The 21,272-nt window shown below is 43.2% G+C and overlaps 1 protein-coding gene across 2 annotated transcripts in view; it reads right to left on the reverse strand.

Annotated features, from left to right (window-relative positions):
• SLC44A3 (solute carrier family 44 member 3) overlaps positions 1-21,272 on the reverse strand; it is a 94,528-nt gene that overhangs the window by 49,417 nt on the left and 23,839 nt on the right. For both annotated transcript variants that reach the window (XM_073643247.1, XM_073643248.1), the window contains exons 10-12: positions 20,718-20,904; positions 9,955-10,120; positions 8,730-8,883 (exon numbers count right to left, since the gene is read on the reverse strand). In XM_073643247.1, the coding sequence (XP_073499348.1) occupies positions 8,730-8,883; positions 9,955-10,120; positions 20,718-20,904 (507 nt within the window). The remainder of the gene's footprint in view (positions 1-8,729; positions 8,884-9,954; positions 10,121-20,717; positions 20,905-21,272) is intronic.

Consider the following 21,272-nt stretch of genomic DNA (forward strand, 5'->3'; position numbering starts at 1 on the left):
TTCCTTTCATCATAGGCCTTGTTGACTTCTCTCCAAATGTAACGCTTATGGTTGTTGCCAAAAAGTTCAATTTTGGTCTCATCGCTCCAAATTACCTTGTTCCAGAAGTTTTGAGGCTTGTCTCTGTGCTGTTTGGCGTATTGCAGGCAAGATACTTTGTGGCATTTGTGCAGTAATGGCTTTCTTCTGGCAACTTGACCATGCAGCCCATTTTTCTTCAAGTGCCTCCTTATTGTGCATCTTGGAACAGCCACACCACTAGTTTTCAGAGAGTCCTGAATTTCGGCTGATGTTATTTGAGGGTTTTTCTTTGCATCCCAAACAATTTTCCTGCAAGTTGTGGCCAAAATTTTTGTTGGTCTACATGACCGTGGTTTGATTTTCACAGAGACCCTGATTTTACATTTGTTAATCACAGTTTTAATGCTGCTGACTGGCATTATCAATTCCTTGGATATATTTTTGTATCCCTTTCCTGTGTTATACAGTTCAACTACCTTTTCCCGTAGAGCCGTTGACAATTCTTTTGCTTTCCCCATGACTCACAATACAGAAACGTCAGTGGCTGGATGACAGATGTAAGAGTCTGTCTGGATCCCAGAACTCACTCAGCTTTTATGCACTCACACTGATTGCAAGCAAACAGGTCACATGTGAGGATGTTACCTTTAGTAGCCATTCAAACCAATTTGTGTCAAATTCTGTGCATGTTATCAGGCCAAAATCACCAGGATATGTGAACTTTTGATCAGGGTCATTTGGAGATTTTTGGTTGTCATTAAGATTTAAAAAGAGAAAACACGAAAACACAGAAGTTTGACAATAAATGGCTTCAGCCAACCAATAACCATGAGTGGAGAAAGTTTTTTGTTATCATTTATATTCTCTGAAACAAGGCCAAGAAAGGAAAAATTCTGCCAGGGTATGTAAACTTTTGAGCACAACTGTAGTTAGTAGGGAAAAAATTTTTTGCAAGGATAATTTGTAGTGGTAAGAAAAATAATTAATTGCTCTAGTCATCTTAAAGCGAATGTCACCAGGTTTTTGTTATGTAATCCGAGAGCAGCATGATGTGAAGGCCGAGACTCAGATTCCAGTGATGTGTCACTTGCTGTCATTTCGATACAATCCCAGTTTTTTCTGCTGTAGATCAAGCGGTTCTCTGAATGCTGACCCCTGTATAACTTCTCACACCACTACTGATTAGACACAGCAAGCTGCCACTATATAATGACAGAAAGCTGCTAACCAGTGCTCGGGATGTGGTTAGACCAGGATACACCTAGTCCTTTAGTGATAATCTCCTGCTGACAAAACACTGATTTTATTGAAACAGCAACACAGCTCGGTAAGTGATATCACTGGAATCAGGGTCTCTCCTCCTACATCATGGTGCTCTCAGATTACACAGTAAAAATCAGCTGACAGATTCCCCTTAAAAACACCCAACAAAAAGGGAAGAAGGAAATCCTAGGAATGTCTGAGGTTGTGATCTTGGGAAGGAAAAATGCAGGAGTCGGAGCGTGTTTGCTCACATACTCTTGTCTGCATGGCTGCTATGTGATTCCAATACATTGACTGTTGCAATCAAAATTACAGTTGCTTTATCTGCAAAATGTAAAAACGTTCTGCTCTTTGCAATGTACTTATCAAACATGAACAATGTAATTCGAATCTCCTGAACAGAATCCCTAAGGATGAGGCCACACTACTCAGGGTTTGTTACAGGTGCAGTAGATAAAACCAGGAATGGATTTGAAGAAAAAAAAAGATGCATCTACTGTAATGGTTCAGCAAGCTTCATATTTGAAACTGTGCATGGTTGTTCACTGGCTCCTAACATGCATATTTTTTGTAAAACGCAAAAAAAAGAATATATACAAAAAAATGCTCATGTTTTATGGAATCTGCTATTTTTTGTTGATGTCAACATTTGACCACTGCAGCCAATCATTGGGCTCAAAAAGTAGATGGCACAAGACCAAGGAGCCCAGTGACTGGCTACAGTGGTCACAAGTTGTAGATATGACGTCACCACTGCAGCCCTGTCCACAAATGATATAGTCGGGCAGTCACACACTGATGCTTTTTCAATGCTTGTTTATTGGGTCATGGTCCAACAGATCAGCTTAGGAACAATCAGACATCTCACTTAGGACGCGTTCTGACCCATCTACAACCTTTCTCAACTGTTTAATAAAGCATATTATATAACCTACAGCGCACCAAATACGAGTCATAGAAAGATCCAGAAATCAATCTTTTTGATAAATAAACACATTTTTATTAGACAAAAATGCATACAAAACACAATAAAAGAACTGGGTCAAATTGAACACCAGAACAAGAGCAAAGTGCCTCATGAGGTAAAGACGAGGTCCAGATACAGGCTACAACAAAGTGCAGTGCAAATCACATGTGTGCAGGGAGGAGAGAACAGGAGAGACCAGGGATGTTACAGGTTATAGAGCATTCAACCCCTAGCCATAAGCCATAAATCACATTCATATATATATGTACATGTCAAGTGAAATTCAAATGAAAAAGGTCACTCTTCCCCTTGAAAAAGGTCCTATATGCACCGAAACGTGCGTAGGGGCACGGGGCACTGATCCAGCAGTGCACAGACGCAGGGTAGGTACTTACTACATGGAGATTTTTTCATTTGAATTTCACTTGACATGTGTATATTATAATATATGTGTATATTATAATATATATATATATATATATATATATATATATATATATATGAATGTGATTTATGGCTTATGGCTAGGGGTTGAATGCTCTATAACCTGTATCATCCCTGGTCTCTCCTTTTCTCTCCTCCCTGCACACATTTTGATTTGATTTGCACTGCACTTCGTTGTAGACTGCATCTGGACCTCGTCTTTACCTCATGAGGCACTTTGCTCTTGTTCTGGTGTTCAATTTGACCCAGTTCTTTTATTGTGTTTTGTATGCATTTTTGTCTAATAAAAATGTGTTTATTTATCAAAAAGATTGATTTCTGGATCTTTCTATGACTCGTATTTGGTGCGCTGTAGGTTATATAATATGTTTGAGTCTTGATCCACAAAGAACACAGTTGCCCGATTCTTTTTTCTGTTCTGTTTAATAAAGCAGTACTATTCCAAACAGCCGTGAAAGGCTAAGGATGGGCCGAAACGCATCCTGAAATATCTGATTGTCCCTAAGATAATAATATTTGTTGGATCTTGAACTAATAAAAGAAGCATTGAAACATCATCAATGTGTGAATGCCAGAACTATGTTATTTTCCGAGGCGTTACCTTGTCACGTGCGCCGCAGAGAAGTGGAGTGTCGACTGTTCAATTCCTCAACGACTGGTGGAGACAAGGGAAAAGATGGAACTGGAGCAGCAGGAGACTTACAAGTTAAGTAATGATTATTTTACAGCAAACGCAGCCTTGGCTTAATTTTTTAATAAAATCAGACAATAGATCAAATCCCTGGGAGGCAATTTTTTGTTTTACGCAATATTATCACATCATCATATAACCATTATGAAGGTAAATCCATTTCTACATATCTGTTACGCGTGTGAAAGTAGAAAATGGATGCTTTTTCTACTTGAACAAAAACAAGTACCTTTCCACGTTATGTAAGCCTTTCTCCAAAACACTCTTTCTAATCTCCCATTATCATTCCTTTTGTGCACGAAGCATTGAACACATGTAAAATTCGTAGCCTGAAGTATTGTGCGCCTTCAATAAACCGTGCTTAATATGTAATTTACTGACAGGCAATGACAAATCGCATCATTATTAATTCTTAATAAATAAGTCACCTGAAGCGCTATCTTACCCGTCCTCTCTTTGCCCAGAGCTGTTTTACTGGATACAACAAGTCTGATCTGCTATACGGCAGGTTATATAGCAAAGTCTTTACTACTGACAACTATTGTACCGGCTGTATGTCCTGTAGTCAGAGGTGGCCGTGGTTGTGTGATATCTTTTGGCAAAATTGCATACAATGCGTGCTTTGTATAGGAAGCTAAAGCCGAATACTGTGAGCATTGTAAAGACAAACACTGAGGGATTTCCCTCAATACCGTCTCATAAAAAATAGAAAATGTTATACTTTCTAAAGAGCGGAGCCGAGCTCCCCAAAATTATGACATTTTCCGTGCGATGGTATAACCAGGTCGTCATCGAGCCTTTAAAGTTGTAAACGTGGGATGGAACAGCTGTGGTTTTCTGCATGGCTTTAAAAGGAATCTGATCCGATTCATGCTTTCCAAACCACGAGCAGCATGAATTAGATGACTGCAGCCAGGTATAGTATCTTTTTCGAAAACTCTCCAAAGTTCAGAGAAGACATACCTTAAGGATCTGCCCAGAGACGAGACTAGTCCGGCGCCGGTCTCTCCCTTGTGTCTGTACATAGGGAGAGACCTGTGAATCACCTGGAGCAGCGCTGTTTGGAGCCAGCCGGGGACAGTGCTGAACTAGTCTCGTCTCCGGTTATGGTACATGTCTGGATCTATAAAGTATATCTCTTCTCTGAGACGTCGGAGCGTTCCAGTGAAAAATATACCTGACCACAATTGTGCGGTTTGGGCTGTATGAATTAGATGACCGGTTCCATTTCAGTGCAGAAAATCCACAATGTATTACACAAGCAGGTCATGTAATATATAATCTGCAACTTTCCACACAGAAACAGACCTGTGGTGCAGATTGTTAACAAGGTTGTCTAGCCTTCCTTCTTAAAGAGCACACTGGTCCTGTGCTTCTTGCTTGCCAGGGGGGTAGTGCGCTCCAGAATGACAGATTAAAAACAGCAGCATGGTCGCCCAAACTGTACGCTTGCTATGTATCTCCCATGCTGCAAGCACAGGCAGGTTTGCTTCTGCAGCACTGGAGGAGAGGAGGGGGATGAAGTAGGATGAATCCAATCAGAGCTATGCTTGCTAGCATTACAACAAAGATACTACAAGCGAGCGCTACTTGCCTAGGAGGCCGGTCACCAAAGATGGACAGCAACGATGGCTGGTAACCATCTTGAGAAGGGAGAGGATTTTTTATAACAGTTAAATTGCAAGAGTTCTAGTTATTTATTTTTTTTACAAGCAATTTGCAATTTTACTCATTTAAGAAGTTGATGCAACTCCTTTAAAAAGGATGCAATTTTTCGTGGATTTTTAATGCATAAAAATTCACAACAAAAATCCATAACGTTTGCCAGGCGTTCACTCTCCATTATAGACCGATACAATGAGTGGCATAGCATGCCGGTCACCATTCTGCCACAAGCTCATGGCTTTCTAGCCCCTTATCTAACACATATAATGACATTGCACTTAAAGGGAACCAGTCATGTAAAATAAAAACATTAACCCCTTCCCGACCTTGGAAGTACGCAGTACATCCAGGAGGAGAAGCGCTTCTTGACCTTGGATGTACTGAGTACGTTCAGGCAATTTTGTACGCACAGGGACTGTGCACGCACGATCGCCGCCAGGTGTCAGCTGATTCTGACAGCTGACACCCGGTATTAAGTGCCAGGAGCGGTGCCCACAACGCTCCTGCCACTTTAACCCCCTAAATGCTGTGATCACAGCATTTAGAGTGCAGGCAGAAGGATGAAAGCCCCTCTGCCTTTGGATAGGAGACCCTGCGACGTCATTGCGGGGTCCCGATCGTTGCCGTGGTGACCCGATGTCGGCTGGATCAGCAGGCACTTGGTAAGTTAGTTAGATCATGCGCATTGCATGAAGCTAACTAACTTGTGTCAGTGCAGGACTGACAGCTATAAGGCATAGGAGTGCTCCTGCATTGCTATGCCTTATAACTGCAATCAGACTGCTAAATGTGAAAGTCCCATAGTTGGACTAAGTAAAAAAAAATATATATATATAAAAAGGAGCAACAAATGATGCTTTATCAGCATACAGCCAAACAAAAAGTGGAATAAGACGAATGTAAATAGAAATGGTATATCTGAAAAGGTCATCTTGTAGCTCTCTCAGTATTGCGATGCATAAACTAGTTTTTGCAAAGAAATGCGTCTTTTAGCGTGTGACAGCTGCCAAACATAAAAACCCAATATAAATCTGGTATTGCTGTAATTGAACTGACCTGAAAAATAAAGTAGTCTAATCTCTTATACCGCACGAGGAACGGCGTAAAAAATAAAACCAATCTGTCACCTGCTGTTGATTTGTTCATTCTGCCTCCCAAAGATCAAAGATTAATTTTACATTCACAAAGTGAAATGGCGCTCCTTCCCTTCCGAGCCCTGCAGTGCGTCCAAACATGAGTTTTCCCCTTCATATGGGGCATCGGCTTACTCAGGAGAAATTGCACAACAAATTGTATGGTGCAGTTTTTTCTGTTACCCTTGTGAAAATGCAAAATTTGGGGCTGAAAAATACTTTGGAAAAAATGTGATTTTTTTTTTTTTCACAGCTCAACGTTATAAACTTCTGTGAAGCATCTGGGGGCTCAAGGTGCTCACCACACATCTAGATAAGTTCCCTGAGGGGGTCTAGTTTCAAAAATGGTGTCACTTGTGGGGAGTTCCACTGTTTAGGCACATCAGGGGCTCTCCAAACGCAACATCGTGTCCGCTAATTATTCAAGCTAATTTTGAATTCAAAAAGTCAAATGGCGCTCCTTCCCTTCCAAGCTCTGCTGTGCGCCCAAACAGTGATTTTCCCATACATATGGGGTATCGGCATACTCCGGGGAAATTGCACAACAAAGTTTGGGGTCCATTTTTAACTTTTACCCTTGTGAAAATAAAAAATTGGGGTCTAAAGTGAAATTTTTGTGAAAAAAGTTAAATGTTAATATTTTTTTCCATATTCCAAAAATTTCTGTGAAGCACTTGAAGGGTTAATAAACTTCTTGAATGTGGTTTTGAGCACCATGAGGGGTGCAGTTTTTAGAATGGTATCATTTTGGGGTATTTTCTGTCATATAGACCCCTCAAAATCACTTCAATTGTGATGTGGTCCCTAAAAAAATATAACTTCCTAACAAAAAAAAAAATGAGGTTTCAAAAATTGGGCTGATGTAAAGTAGACATGTGAGAAATATTATTTATTAACTATTGTGTGTGACATTTTTTGATTTAAGGACATAAAATAAAGAAAATTTGAAAAATAGCAAAATTTTGAACATTTTTTGCCAAATTTCAGGTTTTTTTTCACATATAAAAGCAAGTCATATCGAAGAAATTTTACCACCATCATGAATTATCACCTCAACGAGACAGTGGTCAGAATTGTAAAATTTGGCCTGGTCATGAAGGGGCAAATAGGCTAGGGGGGAAAAGGGGGTAAAATCTGCAGGTTAATAGTGTTCTGACACCGTGCGATGCCAGCACTGAGAGCTTGGCTGCCCGGAGGAAATTAACTTTATTTTCCCAGTCAGCCTTGCTCTTGCAGTCATAGGGGTGGCACCCGCATGGTTTCAGTCACCGCTCTGTGCAAAGTGAGCGGCGGCTGTAACTGCTCCTTCAGCACTGACTGACAGCAGCTCAGTATTAGGACCGGCTGTCAGTCAGTGCCAGTGGCGCGGTTACAGCCACCGCTCACTTTGCACAGAGCGGTGACTGAAACTGTGCTGGCAATATAAGCAGGTACCAGAATGCAACGGCGGAGACACAGGCAGAACAAAAATTTATTTTTTATTCAACAACTAATATTAATTGTAAAACATGTATTATATGGTAACAATTTCATTACAATGTTTGACAGTAAAATAAACAGGAAATCACATAACAGAATAAATTATCAGAATACACTAGAATTCAGGGGCTGGTAGCTTAAAATGATCTACTGGAGGAAAGGGGAACTAGATTGTCATTATCTATACCGGTCGAGGGGCAGTCTTTTAAAGCCTTGGCAATACTCTGTTCCCATCACAACTCGCTGCCTGCTGTTTCCCCGTCACCTGGGTGAGGAACCTTGACTGCTGTCGCTTGAGTCTTCGGGGCTTGACCATAGAGGTCTGGGCTGGGAACCTACCTTGACTGGCATCGCTTGGGTCTTCGGGCTTGACCATAGAGGTCTAGGCTGGGAACCTTGACTGGCATCGCTCGGGTCTTCGGGGCTTGACGTAGAGGTCTGGGCTGGGAACCTTGACTGGCGTCGCTCGGGTCTTCGGGGCTTTGACTGTCAATGTCTGGGTGGATACGTGGCACTTTTCTTCCTGACAGGAGTTCTGGACGCTGTTGTCGCTCCTCCCGTCTCTCTCCTCGGTGCCAGAATCACCCCACGCTGTTTTTCTCCTCAGCTCATTTCCCTAACAGCGCTGCACCCGGAGTCCTGATTAACTTCCTCCCCTGTGCCATGCCTCCATGCTGTTCTGGTTCCACAGTGTCTTGTCTCCTTATGGCACCACCCCTATGACAGAAAGCAAGCCTTCTGGGGAGAATAAAGTTCATTACCTCCCGGCAGTGGGGCTCTCGGTGCCGGTGCCGCAGTGTGAGAACACTAATAACCTGCAGAGTAACCACCTGATCTACAGGTTAATAGTGTTATTTTACATAACAGGTTCCCTTTAAGTCACAAGGTTATCAGACATCATATTCCAAGGAATGGCTTCTCATAGCCCATTTCCAATTTACAAGTCATCATCTACTAAAGATGCAAATAACAGGATCATGGACATACTAATAACCATGTTTTATGTTACTTATAAACAGACATTAATCTGTAACCCCTATAGTTTACACTTTATGTGAAGACTTACCATTTTATTCAGTAGCTTAGACAGATACGTTAAAATGATTTGTGGGATTTTCACAAGCATCAACAATAAAGATCCCATGATGGCAGATCCAAGATGATACCAGAACAGAATAGACATGGACGACAGTATTGGGTGCTTAACTTTCTTTTTATCTCTAAAAAAAAATAAAAAATTAAATAAATGAGCATGAAATTAAAATACAGGGTGGGCCATTTATATGGATACACCTAAATTAAATGGGAATGGTTGGTGATATCAACTTCCTGTTTGTGGCACATTAGTATATGGGAGGGGGAAAACTTTTCCAGATGGGTGGGTGGCCATGGCGGCCATTTTGAAGTCGGCCATTTTGGATCCAACTTTATTTTTTTTCAAATGGGAAGAGGGTCATGTGACACATCAAACTTATTGAGAATTTCATAAGAACAACAATGGTGTGCTTGGTTTTAACGTAACTTTATTCTTTCATGAGTTTTTTACAAGTTTATGACCACTTATGAAATGTGTTCAAAGTGCTGCCCATTGTGTTGGACTGTCAATGCAACCCTCTTCTCCCACTCTTGACACACTGATAGCAACACCGCAGAAGAAATGCTAGCACAGGCTTCCATTATCGGTTGTTTCAGATGCTGCACATCTCGTGTCTTGATGGATCCAGGAGATCTTGGCCATTTTATTTAGTGCTATGTTTTATGGCCTTTGTCAATCGGGCGGTGCTCACTCTGGAGGTGTGTCTTTAGGCTGCTCTGTATAATTATCATGTGACCCACACCTCATTGACAAAGACCATTAAAATTAGCACTGAATAAAAAAGCCTTATAATAGAAGACAAAATATGGCCACTTTTGACCGAGTGCACGGAGAGGTGCACTTTAAAACACATTCCATTACAGCAGAAAAAAACCCCACAGAAGCATGGCATTCAGATAGCAGAATAAAGAATCTTCATCTAAACTTGAAAAGTAAAACCAATTCATACATCTATATAACAATGTCTTATACTGTACTCATTCATACACCCCTTAGTGACATGCATTGGACGCATTCAGCTATATACCAGCATTTCTCTGCTGTCAGTCCCCAGTCCATCAAGACCCAATGGACTGATAGCGGAAAACAACCATTTCAGCAATAAATTTCAATTTTGAAGGTCTAATCGTCAAGTCTTTCTTGCTAAATAGGTTTACCAACTTCATCAGAACAATGACTTCCCTTTATCCCATACCTGTGCAAGAACCATGTAACGGTGGCTCCAGAAATGAGAAACTGTTGGCATGTAAGGAAGAAGTCGCTGGTCCATACAAGGCCAAATAAATGGTACCACCACATATAACGAATGCCACCCAGTGGCGTATATTCTACTTGTCCATCCGATGACACCTGGGCACTGCCTAGAAAGGGAAAACATTTAGAATAAGCAAAAAATACAGGTTTATAAAAACAATTGAGAAAAATAAAGTAAAGGTTCAAAGCCCCAAGAAATTGCATTTCCAGTAATGAAGGGGTATTTCACTCATACATTTATGGCATAGACACAGGATAAATGTACAAGATTAAGGTCCTGACGCGTGCCACTGTCAGTGGAGAGGTGGTCGGAGTTTCCCTTCTATTGTACTGGGAGCCAGCAATGCTCAATTGCCCTCGTTCTGGCGATATAGGAGTCTCCCATTGGTGGGAGCCACATCTACTATACATTTATGGCCCATCGTCTAAAATACGCCATTTACATACTACTGGAAGCCTCTAGGAACTTTTCTTAATTTAGCGCCAAATAGGAGTTTACCACATGGTTTTCAAAGCCTAAGTGAGGATGAAGAAGTATCTAGAAGTCACAAGACATGACCTTCATCAGAAGTCTTAAGTCAGTGCACGGCTTCATTCAGAGAGCAAAGAGCTGAGACTCTACCGTCTTGGATTGTAAGTGATATTGTCGCTTCTCTAACCGCACTTCTAGATAACTGAAGACAGACGCCATATGTGGCCGCCAGCCTTCTCCTTTCTGGTGCAGCATTTCTTTCCTGTAGTGATGATTGTATCGTACTTTTCAAAAATCGGAAATTAAACTTGAGCCTCCACGCGAGTTATTAAATCCAGCGAGCCCACCCCCTAATGATATAACATAATTTACATTTAACCCCTTAGTGACCGGGACAATTTTTTTTTAAATTTCACCAGTCACTTTATGTATTAATAACTCCTGGAATGCTTCAACATATCCCACTGATTTTTTTCGTGACACATTATACTTTATGATCATAGCAAATTTAGGTTGATAAAAATATCAGAAATTTCACAAAAATTTTAAAAAATATGCAATTTTTAAACTTTGAATGATTATCCCTTTAATCCGGACAGTCATACCACACAAAAACATTAATAAATGACATTTCCCTCATGTCTGCCTTACATTGGCACCATTTGTAAAGAGTTGCTTTATTTTATTAGCATTTTAGAAGGTTTAAAAATGTAGCAGTAATTTTTCATTTTTTTTCAAGGAAATTTACAAAACTTATTTTTATAGGGACCTGTTCACTTTTGAAGTGAATTTGAGGGACCTATAAGGCTGCAGATTATAAGACACAGCCCAAATTTTGGGGCGGAGAATAGGAAAAAAATGTGTTTTTTTTTATAAACCGGTGTGTGTTATAATCAGCTTACCTGGGGGGCTGAGGTGCTGGTGAAGTGGGGTCCCAGGTGGCAGGGTCTGTATGGCACCCTTCGTCCCTCTTCCTGGTGTGTATGGCACCCCTCATCCTGGTATGTATAGCACCCCTCATCCTGGTATGTATGGCACCCTTTATCCCTCATCCTGGTATGTATGGCACCCTTCATCCCTCATCCTGGTATGTATGGCACCCTTCATCCCTCATCCTGGTATGTATGGCACCCTTCATCCCTCATCCTGGTATGTACGGAACCCTTCATCCCTCTTCCTGGTATGTATGGCACCCTTCATCTTTCTTCTTGGTATGTATGGCACCCTTCATGCCTCTTCTTGGTATGTATGGCACCCTTCATCCCTCTTCTTGGCATGTATGGCACCCTTCATCGCTCTTCTTGGCATGTATGGCACCCTTCATCGCTCTTCTTGGTATGTATGGCACCCCTCATCCCTCTTCCTGGTATCCTTGACACCCCTACATCCTGGTATGCTTGGATCCCCATCACGCTGCACACAAAAAACAAACGATTATGCTCACCTCCTCTCTCCTCCAGCGCTGCGTCCTGTTCTGCTGCCGACACTCTCACTATGTGAGCCACGCATTGCATAACTGCCATGCGCCCTCACCCTGTGAGATGCCGTGCGGGAATAGTCACTGCTCCCCACACCGGAACTGTGTGCGTTGGGAGCAGTGACTATTCACTCTCCTTAATAGCAAGCACACTGTACCCGCAGCGCGGCTCCTCCTCCTGCTGCTCTGCTTCAGTGTGCCCGCTATTAAAGACCATGAATATTCACTACAATCCACTCCCATGGGATGTAGTGAATATTCATGGTCTTTAATAGCGGGCACACAGACTGAATGGCGGCAGCAGGAGCCGCGCTGCGAGTACAGTGTGCGCACTATTAAGATGAGTAAATGGTCACTGCTCCCCACGCACACAGTCCCGACGTGGGGAGCAGTGACTATTCCGGCATAGCATCTCACAGGGTGAGGGTGCATGGCAGTTACGCAATGCGCGGCTCACAGTGAGATCTGTGTCTGCAGCAGAGCGGGACGCAGCGCTGGAGGAGAGGGGAGGTGAGTATAATTGTTTATTTTTTTGTGTGCAGCGTGATGGGGATCAGGGGGTGCCAAGCATACCAGGAAGAGGGATGAGGGGGGCCATACATACCAGGAAGAGGGATGCCATACATACCAGGATGAGGGATGAAGTGTGCCATACATACCAGGAGCCGCGCTGCAGGTACAGTGTGTGCGCTATTAAGGAAAATAAATATTCACTGCTCCCCACACCCATGGGCATGGGGAGCAGTGAATATTCATTTTCTTTAGTAGCGGGCACAGTGTAGGCTGCAGCAGGCGGCTACTGCCTCCTGTGCCCCGGCTCTTCCACCGCTGCCGCAATATATTATATTATATTATATATATATATATATATTATATTATATTATATATATATATATATATATATATATATATATAACTATAAGACGGACCCCCCTACTTTTCTCCAAAATTTTGGAGGAAAAAAGTGAGTCTTATAGTCCGAAAAACACGGTATATATTGGAAACTCCCAAAAATAATTTTTTAAAAACCGCACCCCACAACGTATTAAAAATTGGCTTCAGGTAGTTCATTAACCCTTAAGGTGCTTTTCAGGTATTAATGCAAAGTGGCATTACAGGAATGAGAAAGTTTATTTTTACCACCTAAATGTTGATAACTTCTGAACAGGTCGCTATAGCCGGCAGACTCTAAGGCTGTTATTTGGCTATTAATTGCTATGGCAAACATCAGGACCACACGATAAAGATCTCAGGATGCTGATGGGGTTAAAGAGGAAGCCCCCACACTCTTAACCATCTAGACCAGGGGTCTCAAACACGTGGCCCGAGGGCCGCATGCAGCCCTTGAGGCTGCTTAATGTGGCCCGCAGGCACTGGAGCCCCCGTAATGATTACGGCCTGGTCCTGAAGGCCACCAAAGTCAGTGATTCAGTGATTCTTTTCAGTTGAATGTTGTACAAGTTAGGGACCACCATAAGCCATTCCTACAAGCTGGGGACCGGGATGGGCGCATTCCTACAAGCTGGGGACCGGGATGGGCGCATTCCTACAAGCTGGGGACCGGGATGGGCGCATTCCTACAAGCTGGGGACCGGGATGGGCGCATTCCTACAAGCTGGGGACCGGGATGGGCACATTCCTACAAGCTGGGGACCGGGATGGGCGCATTCCTACAAGTTGGGAACCGGGATGGGCGCATTACTACAAGCTGGGAACCGGGATGGGCGCATTACTACAAGCTGGGGACCGGGATGGGCACATTACTACAAGATGGGGACCAAGATGGAGGACATTGCTACAAGATGGGGACCAAGATGGAGGACATTGCTACAAGATGGGGACCAGGATGGGCACATTACTGCAAGATGGGGATCGGGATGGGCACATTACTACAAGATGTGGACCAAGATGGAGGACATTACTACAAGATGGGGACTGGGATGGGCACATTACTACAAGATGGGGACCGGGATGGGCACATTACTACAAGATGGGGACCGGGATGGGCACATTACTACAAGATGGGGACCGGGATGGGCACATTACTACAAGATGGGGACCGGGATGGGCACATTACTACAAGATGGGGACAAAAATGGGGGACATTACTACAAGATGCGGACAAGGATGGGGACATAACCACGAGATGGGGAAACTACTACAAGATGGGGACATTACTATAAGAAGTTGGTCAGAATTACTATATGGTCTAAATTGTAAGAAAAAAAATCACTGTATGTGGCCAATTAGGGGACACAAAAAGGAAATAAAAACTGTAAACTTGTAAAAACTATAAAACTGTACCATAGCCCATAAAATGAATGTCATGTAAAAGAATAAAATAAAAAAGCCAAAAATGTTAAAAAAAATTATCCAAAAGTTATATAGAATAAACAATATGGTATCATTAAAAATGTCATATCATCCTGCAAAGAATGCGCGCCTTCAAATTCACATTTTTACTATTTGCGGCCCATATACTTAGCCGAGTTTGAGACCCCTGATATAGACGCTGTAGCTGCTATTGAAAACAGCACTTAAGGGGTTAAACAGCCATGGTCGATGCCACCACTGATTGTGTCTGATGCAGCAATTTGTCAGCTATAGTGTACAGCTGATTGATGGGTGACAATCCACCTGAGGACGCTAGTTTCTTATATCGAAGGTCAGAAAAAAGACATACTGGTGGTCACTAAGGTGTTAATATTGTAATTTTTTTTTATTTTAAAGTAAAGTAGACTGTCCGATTATGGTAACTAGAAGTATTCTGATAGGTTTTTACTTTGCACATACAACGTTAAATCTTGAGCAATACTATCACAGTAAATGTGTTTCTTCCGAGATCATTTGCATTTATACATCTTTAACCCTTTAATCATGTGCAGCAGCGTCATGTGATCTCAGTCTGATTCATTCCAGAGCTTGTGTGTACACAGGTCAATGTTCCCCAATGGAAGAAGGGTCCATGAGGATTGGGCTCCATGTGAAGCTGGGTGAGGGAAGGAACATGTGTACAACGACGAAAAGAGTGGAAAGGGAGCCCAACAACTAGGGAAAGGGGGAGTGAAGACCCTAACGTTCCTAAATAGGTTCCGCACCTATCACTGAGCAGGAAACCTAATCCCTGAAAGTCCCTAGAGCTTGGCCCTAGGTAGGGAGGGGACGGGGTGAACACTAGTCAGTCCCCACTGTGACTAAAGACAACAAGGTAAACAAACAAAGGGGATACACTTAGCTTGAGAAGACACCAGAGAGATCACACCAACTATCCTCAAAAGGGAACTTCAAGAAGACACTAGCCGAATACTAGTACTCCAGGCCTGGACAGAGGAAAATAGAGCCATCACCGGCGACTCTCTGGAGAGACAGAGTATTTAAACATCCAGCAAGGGTGTGTCAATTAACAGCAGAAGGTGGAGGTCACTGCTGGGTCCTAGAAGGAACAAGATATCACTACACTACAGAGATGAAAGGATCAGGAAGGTGTCTGCAAAGCCAAGCGCAGTGACCTTCTACAGCCGGATCCAGAACGAATGTCTATCACACTAGATACACCCGTGACACTCCAGCACCAATGGGAAAATGATAAAACATAACTTTTTCTGTGCAATTTAAAACATGGTGAGAAAAAGTAAAAGATTAAGGATCGTTATGCTTAAGCATTTCAGGTTGGCAACCCTTATTCATAGGTATGAACAAGGATTACTAACCCGAAACGCGTACGCTTATAGATCCTTAATCTTTTTCTCACCGTGTTTTTAACTGCACAAAAAAAGTTAATTCCCCATTGGTGCTGGAGCCTAATCCTCATGGACCCTTCTTCTATTTCTGACCTGGATAGCAGCCTGGTGTCTTTCTACTCTCTTTGCACCACATCCTGACCAAACAAGATCTACCAGGGTTTGTGTGTGAATACAAGTGGTTCTCCTACTGACTTGTCCTCAGTGGAAGGTGAGCTGATAACTTTTTTCTCCTACCCAATGTTCCCCAATGGTGGACTTCCGGTAAACTACAACATAAGAGCGTCACCCATGACATCCTTACTGGCGGCTCTCGGAGGATTAGATCTTATAATAACATAAAGGACATAACATCTGTGTTCGCAGCAAGATTTTCCTTTGCTTCAGGTGAAGAATGACAGAATCTTGCAGACCGACAGCCACAAGCTTTTCTTCTGTGTTAATGATTTCTTGCTTTGGAGGTCATTTTTAGGATCTCTGGTTGTGTAAAGCAAGGAAATTGTATATAAGTAAGCTACTGTACATACAGTGATACGATCAACTATCTAGGAGGCCTTTACAATAAGAACCTTCCCAATAACACAGATGAACAAATATAAACCTGACTCTGTGGCAAATATGCAACCAGATTCTTTTCACAGACCTACAAATTCCAAGAAAATAATGCTGTTATACTGACATCTGGTGGTCAAAAATATCACTGCATGACTACAACTTATAAACAGTTCACTAGGGGACGATCTAACTTTAGGCATTTTTCTCAATTTCTCTAAAAAAGCCACCTACTCAGTGTTATCTACACTATTGTGCACCAAGCAAATGAAAAAAAAAAAAGTCTTCAAAGCAAATACCTGATGTCTATGGCCTTTTCTAAATGCGTTTATATTTCAATTGCAAGGAACTTTCCAGCTGATCTTCCTTTCGTTTTACATCTCCTTCCTCTACACTGACACAATTTTATTTCCTTTCACGTTTGCTCTGTGCCAAAAAAAAAAATCAGCTGCAGTCAATTAGAAACCATCAGCAAGGAGGCCGTTCTGTCAGGTTCTGTTACATCCTCCACCACGTCAATGGATAAAGCAGGCATGACTGTGTACATTGCGTCCTCCACATCCTACTACAGAAGAATAATTATATCTTGACCTTAGTAATAACACTGTGGGAGAGCTCGGACCGTTAGAAACATGCATTAGGACATCCAAGGGGTTTTCACTACATTGTTACACAAGTTGAAATAAAGACCACAGTCCAAGTTCAACCTTCCTTCACCAATTGTACATTGTTACTAATTTAACTATAACCCACAATGTTATGTGTGCTGAGGAAATCATCCAGCCCATATATAAAAGCTGTTATAGCGTCGGCCATTACTACCTCTTGTGGTTGGCATTCCACAGTCCGACTGCTCTGACTGTAAAGAACCCTTTCCTGTTTAGGTGCCGGAATCGCCTTTCTTCCACCTGTAATGTGCCCCCTGGTCCTTAGTATGGTCTTAGGAAGGAATAAGTCATGTGCCAGTACTTTGTACTTACCACACATATATTAATACATGTAAATGAGATACCCTCTGAGGCATCCTTTGAATTGTATTGAAAGTGTTCTTAAGCCCAGGCTGTTACCCCATGCTGTCATCCCAGCTAAGCCACAAGACAAACACAGCTCTGCTGTGCATCAAGGTGCCTCTAGGCATACTCAGCTCTGCTGTGCATCAAGGTGCCTCTAGGCATACTCAGCTCTGCTGTGCATCAAGGTGCCTCTAGGCATACTCAGCTCTGCTGTGCATCAAGGTGCCTCTAGGCATACTCAGCTCTGCTCTGCATCAAGGTGCCTCTAGGCATACTCAGCTCTGCTCTGCATCAAGGTGCCTCTAGGCATACTCAGCTCTGCTCTGCATCAAGGTGCCTCTAGGCATACTCAGCTCTACTCTGCATCAAGGTGCCTCTAGGCATACTCAGCTCTACTCTGCATCAAGGTGCCTCTAGGCATACTCAGCTCTACTCTGCATCAAGGTGCCTCTAGGCATACTCAGCTTTGCTCTGCATCAAGGTGCCTCTAGGCATACTCAGCTCTGCATCAAAGTGCCTCTAGGCATACTCAGCTCTGCATCAAGGTGCCTCTAGACATACTCAGCTCTGCATCAAGGTGCCTCTTAAGCATACTCAGCTCTGCTGTGTATCAAGGTGCCTCTTAAGCATACTCAGCTCTGCTGTGTATCAAGGTGCCTCTTAAGCATACTCAGCTCTGCTGTGTATCAAGGTGCCTCTTAAGCATACTCAGCTCTGCTGTGTATCAAGGTGCCTCTTAAGCATACTCAGCTCTGCTGTGTATCAAGGTGCCTCTTAAGCATACTCAGCTCTGCTGTGTATCAAGGTGCCTGTAAGCATACTCAGCTCTGCTGTGTATCAAGGTGCCTGTAAGCATACTCAGCTCTGCTGTGTATCAAGGTGCCTGTAAGCATACTCAGCTCTGCTGTGTATCAAGGTGCCTGTAAGCATACTCAGCTCTGCTGTGTATCAAGGTGCCTGTAAGCATACTCAGCTCTGCTGTGTATCAAGGTGCCTGTAAGCATACTCAGCTCTGCTGTGTATCAAGGTGCCTGTAAGCATACTCAGCTCTGCTGTGTATCAAGGTGCCTGTAAGCATACTCAGCTCTGCTGTGTATCAAGGTGCCTGTAAGCATACTCAGCTCTGCTGTGTATCAAGGTGCCTGTAAGCATACTCAGCTCTGCTGTGTATCAAGGTGCCTGGAAGCATACTCAGCTCTGCTGTGTATCAAGGTGCCTGGAAGCATACTCAGCTCTGCTGTGTATCAAGGTGCCTGGAAGCATACTCAGCTCTGCTGTGTATCAAGGTGCCTGGAAGCATACTCAGCTCTGCTGTGTATCAAGGTGCCTGGAAGCATACTCAGCTCTGCTGTGTATCAAGGTGCCTGGAAGCATACTCAGCTCTGCTGTGTATCAAGGTGCCTGGAAGCATACTCAGCTCTGCTGTGTATCAAGGTGCCTGGAAGCATACTCAGCTCTGCTGTGTATCAAGGTGCCTGGAAGCATACTCAGCTCTGCTGTGTATCAAGGTGCCTGGAAGCATACTCAGCTCTGCTGTGTATCAAGGTGCCTGGAAGCATACTCAGCTCTGCTGTGTATCAAGGTGCCTGGAAGCATACTCAGCTCTGCTGTGTATCAAGGTGCCTGGAAGCATACTCAGCTCTGCTGTGTATCAAGGTGCCTGGAAGCATACTCAGCTCTGCTGTGTATCAAGGTGCCTGGAAGCATACTCAGCTCTGCTGTGTATCAAGGTGCCTGGAAGCATACTCAGCTCTGCTGTGTATCAAGGTGCCTGGAAGCATACTCAGCTCTGCTGTGTATCAAGGTGCCTGGAAGCATACTCAGCTCTGCTGTGTATCAAGGTGCCTGGAAGCATACTCAGCTCTGCTGTGTATCAAGGTGCCTGGAAGCATACTCAGCTCTGCTGTGTATCAAGGTGCCTGGAAGCATACTCAGCTCTGCTGTGTATCAAGGTGCCTGGAAGCATACTCAGCTCTGCTGTGTATCAAGGTGCCTGTAAGCATATTCAGCTCTGCTGTGTATCAGGGTGCCAGGCGGTTATAGGAAGTTTCACCCCCAGCAATTTGCCCCCAGCAGTTCGCCCCCAGGTACATTTCGCCCCCGGACCAGGGCGAACTGGGGGGCGATATGTGCGGGAGTGAAATGTGTGGGGGCAAAACATCCTGGGGGCCAAATGCTGGGGACGAAATATCCAATTCCCAAGCATACTCAGCTCTGCTGTTCCAAGGTGCCTCTATAAGCATACTCAGCTCTGCTGTCCAAGGTGCCTCTAAGCATACTAAGCTCTGCTGTATCAAGGTACCTGACTCAATATCAAGCTCCATTGTTTGTCGCTGTTCCACATGCCATGCAGAATATCCAGCTATTGGTTCCATGCCGCTCCAGAGGATGACCAATTAACCCGGCTCTGCTCTACCAAATGCTACCCGGCTTATCCAGCACCATTGTATATTGCTGCAGCAATCCTCTGTCTGAGCTGTTCATCCACACCAGGTGAGCCATAATAGATTAAAAATCCTCAGGATAGGTAATCAATAGAAAACTGGTGGGTGTCGGACACTGCGCACCGCCAGTGATCAGCTGCTGACAGCACTGCCAGAGGCTGAATATAAAAGTACCAGGAGTAGAACATGGCAGTGCCATCCATTGTGTAGTGGCCACTATCAGTTACTTTAGTTCAGCTACTATTTGAATAATACTGTACCTAAAAACATGATAATGCTATGGTTTAATTTAACCCTTTAATAAAAAGCAGTTCAAGTTAGTCTTACTCAGAGGAGACAACAGCCCATTATTGTCTATGGAGAGGTGAAGAGAAGGGTGAGTGAGGAGCAGGGAAGAGAGCAGACAGAAAAACATGGCGCAGAGGTTGATTCAGAACAAGACAGCTCAGCTCTGCTATATAATGTCCCCCATGTCGCTGCGGCTTGTCTCTGTGAGCTAAAAAGTGAATGAAGAGCAGGCGATCCCCTCTCTGTGCTGTGCAGTCTATGGGAGAGATGGCCATAGCTCTTGTCCTCTACCAGCAACCAGTGAATTGAAAATTACAGACAGATCGAGCAGAGGGGAAAACTGGTGAGAATGCAGGGAATAAGTCACACAATGTCCAGAAATGGTGTTATTCCTTGTATATTCAATACAGCTTATTCTGAAAAGTTACTTAAAAGCACAGTTACTATTTAAGGTGCTATAGGTAGGTAACCTGAGAGTTATTAAAATTTTTCAGAAACGGGAGTAGATTTTAAAGGAAGAAAAAAAATACATATTTACACTCCTAGCATTGGCATCAGACTGTGCAGTGTTGTCCTGGTCTATTAATCAAAGTAAAGGTATCAATGCCATTGTTAAAAAATTTTTAATTAGGTCAGTATAAAAAAAACCCTCATTACCTGCCCCTATAAACCACCAATGTCACCCAACCTGTGGACAGAAGACAAGCCTCGGACTCACCGGACGTCCCCATGCTGAGAAGTACAGACACCCAAAATATCCAGTAGAACAGGAGGATGAGGAAAGTCCAGAGCGGCTGAAGCAGCAGGAAGGGGATGTGGCTGATGAAGCTGCTTGCAACTTGAAAAAGCTGAATTGTCATCTGTATTCTCCTTCTCATCAAGAATGTTAAAATGAAAAGCACAATCTGAAATGAAAATAGCAATAACTAGAGAAAGAAGCGCAAACTAGTGGAATTCAAAAAAAAAAATGTTTATGCATAAGGCTTTGTTCACATCTGCACTGGAGGCTCCGTTGGGATTAAATGTCACACAGCCAATCAAAAATGGCAGAAAAAAATAAAATAGCACAGCGTGCCCCACTATTTATTCCTATAAAAGGTGACATACCATGTTGGACTCCAATTGGGTCCGTTGGGTGCTATTGGTGTCATGTGATTGATTTATCTCAGGCTTCAATTCAGTTTTTTCCGTTTCCATGACGGAGCAGAAAAACGGAATTTTAAAAGGAGATGTGAACAGAGTCCCCAATTCATCAACAGACAGCACCAGAACT

Source organism: Phyllobates terribilis, unplaced genomic scaffold, assembly GCF_046119375.1.
Source record: "Phyllobates terribilis strain yellow unplaced genomic scaffold, ASM4611937v1 Scaffold_8__6_contigs__length_399053987, whole genome shotgun sequence".
Taxonomy (NCBI): Eukaryota; Metazoa; Chordata; class Amphibia; order Anura; family Dendrobatidae; genus Phyllobates; species Phyllobates terribilis.